General features: G+C 36.3%; 1 protein-coding gene across 1 annotated transcript in view; it reads right to left on the reverse strand.

Moving 5' to 3' along the window:
* The window catches only part of LOC138860284 (zinc finger protein 512B-like), a 3,013-nt gene extending 1,130 nt beyond the window's left edge, over positions 1 to 1,883 (reverse strand). The window contains exon 1 of the mRNA XM_070117488.1: positions 1,869 to 1,883. Coding sequence (XP_069973589.1) covers positions 1,869 to 1,883 — 15 coding nt within the window. The remainder of the gene's footprint in view (positions 1 to 1,868) is intronic.
* Positions 1,884 to 12,500: the final 10,617 nt, after the last annotated feature.

Here is a 12,500-nt window from a genome sequence, read left to right on the forward strand (position 1 = left end):
AAAAAAAAAAAAAAAAAAAAAAACTGTGCATATTTTTGTTAAATTTGTGATACATTTTAACCCGAAGTGAGAAGAATTAACTGTTATGGTCAAGAGGATGATACAGCATCTTGTTGTAATTAGGTATGCAAATGACTACATGTTTGTTGATAGTAATATAGCCTTGAACCTGAGTGGTCTTTGTAAATAAGCTCAGTGATGTGTGCAAATGATTGTGGCAATTGTTTTGAATAATTATGATGAATTAATAATATTTTTCATTCGATGTTGTTATAATTCTCGCCTTGCCCTTCTTTGGTCTTCTTCAGGTTTCTTGTTTTATATTTTCTTCATTCTCTTTCGTTCGTCCTGGTCCTCCTAACCACGCCTCTTCAAGCCCTTGTCGTGTTTTGTTTTTATCTTCATCTCTGGTTTCCACCCCGACACACGCACGCACGCACACATACACACACGCGCGCACACACACACACACACAAAACACAGACATCCCAACACTCACACACATGTACGCACGCACGCACACACATAGAGACACATACACATACACACAAAACCCGGCTTATCCAACACACACACCCACACCCACACCCATCCACCCACCAACCCACACCCACACCCACACCCACACACCCACACTCACACACACCCACCAACCAACACCCAAACACATACACACATCCACCCACCAACCCCCCCCCCCCCACACACACAAACACAACACAGACATCCACCCACCAACCTACACCCACACACATCCACCAACCAACCCACACCCACACCCACACCCACACCCACACCCATCCCCCCACACACACAACACAGACATCCACCCACGTACAACCCCCCCCCCCCCACACACACACATCCCCCCCCATCCCCCCCCCCCCACACCCGCACACACCCATCCCCTCCCCCCACACACAACACAGTCATCCACCCACGTACACGCTCCCAAACCTCCTTTTTTCACCCACTTCCTGGTTCGGTTAGTTTTTGCTGCTTACACAACCCGAGTGTTTGACCTGAACGTCTGTTTGGGGGGCGAGTGGTCAAGCCCGGGTTCGATAGAGGCCGTTGGGAGGCAGTACTTGCTGTTCGGTATTTTGTATTGGTACTTAGCTTCTTCTTATTAGTATTCTGTATTATTATTATTATTATTATTATTATTCTGTATTATTATTATTATTATTATTAGCTTCTTATTATTAGTATTCTGTATTATTATTATTATTATTAGTATTATTCTGTATTATTATTATTAGTAGTATTAGCTTCTTATCATTAGTATTCTGTATCATTATTATTATTATTGTTATTATTATTATTATTATTATTATTATTCTGTATTAGCTTCGTATGTACCTACTGCGGTAGGTACATACGAAGTAGTAGTAGTTAGTATGTGTAGTACTTACTGCGGGGATGTTGACTGTGATATGTAGTACTTAGCTTAGTATGTTGTACTTACTCGGTGGTATTAACTGTGGTATTCAGTACTTAGCTTAATATGTTGTAGTTACTGCGGTGATTATAACTGTGGTATGTAGTAGTTAGTATAAGGTGTAGTACTTTTAGCGGTGATGTTGACTATGGTATGCAGTACTTAGCTTAATATGTTGTACTTACTCGGTGGTATTAACTATGGTATTCAGTACTTAACATGTAGTACTTACGGCGGTGATATTATCTATGATATGCAATACATACCTTAATATGTTGTACTTACTGCGGTGATATGTAGTACTTAGCTTAATATGTAGCACTTGCAACGGTGATGTTGACTATGATATGCAGTACTTAGTATAATGTGTGGTACTTACTCTTATTCAGTGTGTAGTACATACTCTTATTTAATATCTGGTACTTACTCTTATAGGCAACATTTCTACGATGTGTAATAACTATAATATGCAGTGTTTAGTATACTATGTGATGCTTGCTGTGATATGTAGAACTTTTTAAGGTGCAATACTAAGATATGTGATATTTAGGATAGCGTGCAATAATTACAATGATATCCACCATTATCTTTGATATCACATACAGTAGATACAACGAAATGCTCCCTCCATGACTTCTTCATTATGGAATATTTGTTATATTCACCAGAAAATTCAACATTTGTCATAATATCCAACATTGTCTCAAATAATATTCATTACTTGGTATTATAATATTATAAATAATATTATAATATTCATTATAATATAATAATATAAATAATATTCCTAACTATTCCTAGCAGATAGGAGGAGGTGGCAGTCTGTAGAGGTTGTACATCAAGACTGCCGGTCAAGTTGTTCAAATTATGCGTGGCCAGATCCGATTAATATTCATACGTACGGACAACCATACACAGAAATAAATACGTGTATACCGATCTATCTGATATACATATATCTATCTATCTGTCCGGTAGATATGTATGTTTGGATTGAGAAATGTGTGTTTGTTTCTGTGTATATGTCAGTTCGTGTAATGAATGATCACTTGTTCAGGCTTCGCACGATTTGAACAGCCGGCCGTGTGTGTTCATCTACGTCTGTTCATCGTATTAATCTTGCTGTAATATATGCAGTAATTACGTAATCAATTTGTATGCTATGATTGCCATGATGCAATAGTTTCTTCAAACCGGACTAATTGTTGGAATATGCAATACTTGCCAAAATATACAAGCAGTTGCAGATTGCACAATACGTATATGCAACAGTTGATACGACATGCGATATTTAATGCAACATTGCAATAATGTTTTCTTTGCTCTTCTTCAACCTCAGAAAGGATAATAATAACGATAACAATATTCATAACTTGTTGCAAAAGACAAGAGAAATGAAAATGCGGAAGAATTATAAGAATAAGAATTGTTTTGTGATAATGAAGATGGTAATAACAACACCAGCAATAATGAAAGATACAGTGATGGTAATAAAAGATTAAGTAATAATAGTTACAGAAATAGTTACATTGCTAACGAAGATGGGGATAAAGATACTGATAATAATAATAATAATAATAATAATAATAATAATGAAATATAAATACAATAATGATAATGATAATAGTAAAGAAATAGAAATACAATAATGATAATGATAATAGTAATGAAATAGAAAAAAAAATATTGATAATAGCAATGAAATAGAAAAAAAAGATAAATAGTAATGAAATAATAGTCACAGTAATAGTTACACTGATAATGATAATAGTGATATTGATAATAGTAATGATAACTGTAAATACAGACGGAGAAATAAAGGCATATTTATTGTCTATATTTCTGATAGATATACATTTTACTATTTATTTGCCGGGTTGATATGCATGTCCAGACTGATAATTATGCATTTATTTCTTTATCTATGCATGACAAACCGGCCGAATAATAATAGTAATGAAATAAAAATACAATAATGATATTGATAATAGTAATGAAATAGAAAAAATGGTAATAGTCATAGTAATGAAACAGAAAAATGATAACAATAATACCTTTAGTAAAATCCACAATAGTAATGATAGTAATGAAATATGAATACAATAAGGATAATGATAATAGTAATGAAGTAGAAAGATTATAATGATCATAGTAATGAAATAGAAAAAAAATATAATAATAGTAACAGTAATGAAACAGAAAAATGAAAATAACTTTAGTAAAACTCACAAGGATAATGGTATCAATAATAACAATACTGATAATACCAACGGTAATCAATGATAACGAGTAATAGCAATAATAGCAACGATGATAATAATGATAGCAATAATTACAGTGATGATAATATTAACAATGAAACTGGAAAAAAAACAGTATTATTGAAAACTACAATAACTGTGAAGAAGAGAACAAAAAAGAATAGTCAAAGAAAAGAAAACAATAAGAATAGTCAAGCAAACAAACAGTGACTAAAGAATAGTAAGAATATCCATATATTGATAATAGATAAGAGAGAGAGAAAAAAAAGAAATATATAACAAATAATCACCGAATCATGCCCTAAAAAAAAAAAAAAAAATAAAATCTAGCCCCCCCAAAAAAAACGTCCTTTTGTTCTTTTTCCAATTCGTCATCCGAGGGAATGAGTCCGGATAATAAGCCCCAGTCCGGATAAAAGCCTCAGCGCATCAGATAAATAAGCCATTGTCGGCGTGGCTTTGATCCGGTTATTGGGTCATTTGAATATTTAGATTGGTCGAGTTGGGTGGGGGTGGGGGGTGGGGGTGGGGGACGGGTGAGGGGTGGGGGTGGGTGGGTTTGGGTGAGAGAGGATGAGAGGAGAGGGGTGGGGGTGGGGGACGGGTGGGGGGTGAGGGTTGGGGGTGGGGGACGGGTGAGGGGTGGGGGCAGGTTGAGGGGGTGGGGGTGGGGGGGGACGGGTGAGGGGTGGGGGACGGGTGAGGGGTGGGGGACGGGTGAGGGGTGGGGGACGGGTGAGGGGTGGGGGACGGGTGAGGGGTGGGGGGGTGGGGGACGGGTGGGGGGGTGGGGGACGGGTGGGGGTGGGGGACGGGTGAGGGGTGGGGGTGGGGGTGGGGGACGGGTGAGGGGTGGGGGGGTGGGGGACGGGTGAGGGGTGGGGGGGTGGGGGACGGGTAAGGGGTGGGGGTGGGGAACGGGTGAGGGGTGGGGGTGGGGGACGGGTGAGGGTGGGGGGGGGACGGGTGAGAGTGGGGGGGTGGGGGACGGGTGAGGGTGGGGGGGGTGGGGGACGGGTGAGGGTGGGGGGGGTGGGGGACGGGTGAGGGGTCGGGGATGGGGGACGGGTGAGGGGTGGGGGTGAGGGGTGAGGGGGGGTGGGGGGGCTGGGCCTATTCGGGAGGCTGGCGATGGCTCTCTTTATGAAGGGGGGGAGGGGAGGGAAAGAGGGGGGATGGGGAGGGGGGAGGCTGGGAATCCCCACTAAATAGGGAAGATTAGAAACTTTATAGGTGGTCATACACACACACACACACACACACAGACACACACACACACATATATATATTACACAAGCACACACACACACACACACACACACACACACACACACACACACACACATATATATATATATATATATATATATATATACATATATATATATATATATATATATATATATATATATATATATATATATATATATATATATATATATATATATATATATATATATACATATACATACATATATATACACATGTACATATGTATATACATATATACATATAAATGTACACACACACACATTTATATATATGTACATACACAAATATAGATACGCATATATGTATTTATATATATATGCTGTATATATATACATATAAATTATATATATATGTTTGTGTGTATGTGTATGTGCGTGTGCATGTGTATATGTGTGTGTGTGTGTGTGTGTGTGTGTGTGTGTGTGTGTGTGTGCGTGCGTGTATGTATCTGTATGTGTGTGTGTGTGTGTGTGTGTGTGTGTGTGTGTGTGTGTGTGTGTGTGTGTGTGCGTGCGTCTATGTATCTGTATGTGTGTGAGTGCGTGTGTGCATATGCTCTTTTTTCTGTCGGTGGCCAAGAATACTCAGCCACAAAAAAAAAAAAAAAATGATGCTATTTAGACTCTTTGGTTATGGTCGACGCCCAGAAGAGGAGGTAGATTAACGTAGATTAGCGTAGATATATGAGGGCGAGGCGGAGTCGCACTCAAGGTCATTCAACTGAAATTTAACCAAGCGAATTATGGCGACTTTTTTTTTTTTTTTTTTTTTTTTTTTTTTTTAAGTACGACTTTTTTTTTTTTTTTTTTTTTTAAGTACGAAATGGCGTCTTTTGCGGTTTGTCAGAACACGTACGCCTTATCTGCTTGCGTGCTTGGCCGAAGGAAATAGTTGGAAAAGCATAACATATTTTTTATTTTCTTATCACCCTTCTACAATTTCTTCTTATTAAATTGTGTTCTTTAAAAGTTTTGCCTCCGTTTCCCCTGAGCTCTAAAGGACTCCTTTGTTTCCCTTTCATCATATGCTGAATGCTTTATATCCATTAGTTTTTATTTATCCAATATTTGAACACTAATTCTCTCTTTTCTTTATGGCCCTAAAAAAAAAAAAAAAAATGAGCTCCTGTATCCCCTCAGGCCATCACGCTCGTACTAGCTTACCCATAGCGATTACATCCTAAATGTATAAATGTTTCCTTTTCATCATATGCTGAATGCTTTATATCCATGTTTTTACTTATCCGCTATTTACACTCACTTATTCTTTCTTTTCTTTATGGTCGTGAAAAATTTTGTGCTCCTGTACCCCCTCAGGCCACCACGCGCGTACTAGCTCACCCATAGTGATTACATCCTAAATGTCTAAATGTTTCCTTTTTATTATATGCTGAATGCTTTATATCCATCAGTTTTTACTTATCCGCTATTTGCACTCACTTATTCTTTCTTTTCTTTATGGTCGTGAAAAATTTTGAGCTCCTGTATCCCCTGTGCGCACGTATCCCCTCAGGCCACCACGCGCGTACTATCTTATCCAGAGCGATAATATGCTAAATGTCTAAATGTTTCCTTTTCACCATATGCTGAATGCTTTATATCCATTAGTTTTTACTTATCCGCTATTTACACTCACTTATTCTTTCTTTTCTTTATGGTCGTGAAAAATTTTGAGCTCCTGTATCCCCTGTGCGCACGTATCCCCTCAGGCCACCACGCGCGGTCTAGCTTACCCAGAGAGAACGTCACTACACTCTGCATCTCGTCGTCTTCTGCGTCTCAAGAAATGCCAGGGTGAATTATATATCAACAGAGAGCAGGACAGGAAAAATGAAGAGGGAAAAAGACGAAGAATAAGTAAAGAAGAAGAGAATAAATAAAAAAAAGACAAGAAATCAAGGTCGCAGGAACAGCTGGGGACAGAACCCGTTTTCTATTAATCTTGTATCCGTTTTTTGTTGTGATAAATGTATTCATTTTTTTTTTTTTTACGTAAATCTCATCCTTTCTCTCCTCTGCGAAAGAGGGAGAAGACGCACTGAAGCCTATGGTAGATTCGTTACTTAGTATATAATGTCTTTAATTATATGTCACTGAGATCTATTAATTGGAAAATGAGTACTTTATAATGGATATTATCTGCCCCCCCCCCCCCTACACACACACACACGCTCGCAAATCATTATTATTGTTACTATTATTATCATTATCATTATTATTATCATTATTTTTATTATCATAATTATTTTTATTATTATTTATTATTTTTTTTGCGCAAGTTCTGTTCATCCTATCTCCTGGGCGTGTGTCTACCATCACCATCATCATCATTTTTATCTATTTATTTATTTTTGGCACACGCCCTGTTCATCCTATCTCCTGGGCGTGTGCCTACTACACCATTACCATCACCATCATCATCACTTTTATCATCATTTAATCCTTTTTTGCGCAAATTCTGTTCATCTTATTTCCTGGGCGTGTGTCTACCATCACCATCATCACTATCATCACCATCACCATCATCACTATCATCACCATCACCATCATCATCATTTTTATCATCATTTATTCCTTTTTTGCACAAATCCTGTTCATCCTATCTCCTGGGTGTGTCTACTACACCATCACCATCATCACTATCATCATCATCATCACCATCATCATCATCACCATCACCATCACCATCATCATCATCATCACCATCATCATCATCATCACCATCACCATCATCATCATCACCATCATCATCATCATCACCATCATCATCATCATCACCATCATCATCACCATCATCATCGTCATCACCATCATCATCATCATCACCATCACCATCATCATCACCATCATCATCATCATCACCATCATCATCACCATCATCATCATCATCTTCATCATCATCATCATCAACATCAACATCACCATCACCATCATCATCATCATCACTATCATTATCATCATCATCATCACCATCATCATCATCATCACCATCATCATCATCACCATCATCATCATCACCATCATCATCACCATCATCATCATCATCATCACCATCATCATCACCATGATCATCATCATCACCATCATCATCACCATCACCATCATCATCACCACCATCACCATCATCACTATCATTATCATCACCATCACTTTCATCCCCATCATCATCATCATCACTTTCATCCCCATCATCATCATCATCACTTTCATCACCATCATCACCATCATCATCACTTTTATCACTATTTATTTATTTTTTTGCAACCTCCTCCTTTGAGGTTACGAGGGAGAACTACCGCATTTATGTTTATTGTTTCTAAATGTTTCGTTTTTGTTTTGAATCTTTCTTTCCTTTTCGTTCATTGAAGTCTACTTTTTTATATAAGTATTTTTTATTATTTTATATCTATATTTATTATTTTATATATTCTATATTTTATATTTTATATTTATTATTATTATTATTATTATTTTATATAAGTATTATTATATTATTATCTTTCTTTTTCGTTCACTGAAGGGTTAGTGGTACTGTGGGTTGGTCTACTTTTTTATATAAGTATTATTTATTATTTTATATTTATATTTATTATTTTTTATATTTTTTGTTTTATATTTATTATTATTATTATTATTATTTTATATAAGTATTATTATATTATTATCTTTCTTTTTCGTTCACTGAAGGGTTAGTGGTACTGTGGGTTGGTCTACTTTTTTATTTTCTTATATTCTAATTTTTCTTTTGTATCACTTGGTTTTCTAATTGTTTTTATTTTTGTTTTATTTTTTCGTTCGTTCACTCGCTTTCGTTGTTTTTTTTTTCAATGTCGTTTTTGTATTTTTTTGTATGATTGTTTTTTTTTTATACATTTTCTCATTTTTTTATATTATTATTATCATTATTGTGTTTCTCCTTTTTTTTTTTTTGTTGGTTTATCTCTGCTTTATTGGGGTTCTCTCCTAATTTATCAGTTTCTCCTTTTATGGAATTTCTTTCATTTATTCCTAGGATTCTCTTCCCTTTATCACCAGTTTCTCATTTCTTTGTTATTGATTTTCTCGCTGTTTTATCATTATATTCTCCATTTTTTATTATCAGGTTTCGCTTTATATTTTTTAATTAGATTTTTTTTCTCCTTGCTTTTATCATAAATTTTCACACATCATTATTATTCTTTTATTATTGTTATTTCACCATTTTATTATTTTTTTCCGTATCGTCTTTCTTGTTTCTATTCATTATCAATATTATTTTATCATTGTGTTTCTCTTTGTTGTATAAGTGGTCTTTCCGTTCTCATTCTAACTCAGAGAAAAATAAAGAAAATAGAAGAAATTAAAAGAAAAGAAATCCATAATATTGCAATTTCCAGATTAGTGTTCTCTATTCACTGACATTCCATACAACGACTTAGAAATAAAAAAAATAAATATATGAAATGTAAAAAAAGAAAGAAAAGGAGAAAGAATTTTAAGAAACGAAAAGAAAAATAGTCTAGAATATTGCAATTTCAGGATTAGTGTTCTTTATTCATTATTGACATTCTTTAACATAATATATATATATATATATATATATATATATATATATATATATATATATATATATATATTGTAAAATACGTATTAAGCGATACAGGTTTGACAGCATAGAGACGACGGAGAAATATGCTGGCCTGTGTGCGAACACGTGACCGAGAAGGTGGGCGGGGCTAGTCTTCTTGCTCCGCCCCCTCCACCCCCTCCACCCCGCCTGCCCCTCCCCACCCCTTCCAACCCGGCCATTTCACATTTACAGACTCCCCCCACCCACCCTTCACCCCCCCCCTGGATTCTCTCTTATTCCCCCCACCCCCACCCTCCACACCCCCTCCCCCCTGGATTCTCTCTTACTCCCCCCACCCCCACCCTTCACACGCCCCTCCCCCCCATGGATTCTCTCTTACTCCCCCCACCCCCACCCACCCTCCCCCCCCTGGACTCTCTCTTACTCCCACCACCCCCACCCTTCACACCCCCTCCCCCCTTGGATTCTCTCTTACTCCCCCTTCCCCCCCCCCTCCCCCCCATGGATTCTCTCTTACTCCTCCCACCCCCACCCTCCACACCCCCTCCCCCCCTGGATTCTCTCTTACTCCCCCCTCCCCCCCCCCCGTACATGCGAGTGTAGACAGACCGTATACACTTATCTGCGCATGCGTCACACTACATCATGTGTCGTCTGCACTGCACTGAGTGGTACCCAAAATAGAAAGAAACAAGCGTATACTTATCTATTTTTCTTTTGTGCGTGTTGGAGGGGGGGGAGGGAGGGAGGGAGGGAGAGATAAACGGGGGGGGGGACAATTATTGAAGATGATTATGACTTTAATTCGTCTATGTGTTTATGCATTTATTCATATTTTGCTTGTGTATAAATTTTCTCGAAGGTTCTGTTGAAAAAAACCGAGTACAAGAAACAACAACAACAAAAACACAACAAGGAATACTTTTATTTATTTTTTTTCCGAGTACACAAACACACAAAAGAAAAGAAAAGAAAAGAAAAAAAATACTTTTATCTATTAATCTATCTTTTTTCTTTGCATATCTTTTTTTTTGAATAGTCAGGACATCTACCCCTTTATTTAAAGCAGTTCCTCTATTTTACTCTTTTTACACACTCAAAAGAGTTATTAGGAGGATGAAATAAATTAATTATTAGCATCGCCCGAGAAGATATCAAATGGAGTTTAATTGATTAAATTTATTACGTAAATTTGTCGATTGTTGGTATTTCCACTTCCCGTTTTCTGTCCTCCGCCCTGGATGCATTTTCACCGGCTGGGAATCAACGTGTAATTTCTGTTGGATTAAAAAAAAAAAAAATTTAAAACGCTTTGCTTAACATTTTTTTTTTATAACTTTAAAAAAAAGTTTTACTCTTATTTTTATTTATTTATTTGTTTAATTTGCTGAACGTTTTACTTATTTTTTTACTTAATGTTTTAATTAACTTTTGTTTTCCTTAACGTTTTACTTTATTTTTTTTGCTTAATGTTTTACTTTTGATTTTTTTTACTATATGTTTTACTTTTTTTCAATTAACATTTTACTTCAGAATTTTTTATTTAATATTTTACATAACAATTTTTTACTTAACGTTTTATTAAAAGAAAAAATAATGCTTAACGTTTTACTTAACAATTTTTATTTAATTTTTTTTTTACTTAACGTTTTACTTAACAATTATTTACTTAATATTTTTCCACGAGAGATGTTTATTGTAAGTATACGTGTTTTGGAAGGAGGGAATTGAGGAAAATGATGAGGAAAATTATCTATAGAGAAAGAATAAAGGAATGAAGGAGAAAGGGAGATAGGACAAGGGAGGAAATAAAACGGAAGAGAAGGCAATTTGAGAGAGGAGAAAGAAATGAAATGAAAAAAAATGACTGAGAGAGAGAAAGAGAAAGAGATAGAGAGAGCGGGAGAGAAAGAGAGACACAGACAGACATAAGGACAAATAAAGAAATAGACAGAGAAAAAATAAAGATGATAATAAATAGAAAATTGCAAAATGAAAGTAAACAAAGGCAGGAGAAAGAGAAAGAGAGAGAGAGCGGGAGAGAAAGAGAGACACAGACAGACAAAAGGACAAATAAATAGATAGAGAGAATAAAAATGAAAATAAAATAGAACAGAAAACCCCCCCCAGAAAATCCCAAAATGGAAGTAAACAAAGGAAGAAGGAAGACAAAGAGAGACAAAAAAGACAAAAAAAAAAACAAAAAAACAAAACAGGAAATACCCCCTTCACCTTTCGTAGAAAACCGAACCGACGAGACAGAGAATCGGCAAAAAACACCTTTTCCTTAGCCCCTCAATTATCGTCCCTTCTCCTTATCGCTCCTTCTATCTTTACCCTTCCTCTTACCTCTATCTTTATCCCCACTCTTTCACTTACCTTTCGCCGTTGTAAATCTTTCCCATTCTCGTATTTACACCCTTTCTTATCGACTTTAATCAGACACTTCCTTCTCTACCTTTCGACCCGCCATGTTTTGGTGTCGGGCCGATGACGTCATCGATCTCGCAGACGGTAAAGTTACTAAGGTGCGATGACGTCAGAACGGGGCGGGGCTGTGACGTCACTGGCCGCCTTTGGGTTGCGGGTTGGAGTTTCCAAGAATGTTTTTTTTTCTCATTTTTTCATCAGGTAAATATAAAAGTATAACTTTATTTATTTATTTATTTATTAGTATTATTTTTTTATCTTTCTTTTATTCGTGTTCATATATATATTTTCTGAATTAATGTTTTCACTAATAATAATAGCGATAGTGATACTAATGATGATAATAATGATAATCATAATAACATCAATCATGATAATGATAATGATAATCATAATAATATCAATCATGATAATGATAATGACAAAGATAATAGAAATAATAATGATAACATAAACAGACACACAAACATAAACAAAAACAAACACAGCCAAAACAACAACTAAATTCCTACACCAATAGATAACCA

This window comes from Penaeus vannamei, chromosome 40 (genome assembly GCF_042767895.1).
Source record: "Penaeus vannamei isolate JL-2024 chromosome 40, ASM4276789v1, whole genome shotgun sequence".
Classification (NCBI taxonomy): Eukaryota; Metazoa; Arthropoda; class Malacostraca; order Decapoda; family Penaeidae; genus Penaeus; species Penaeus vannamei.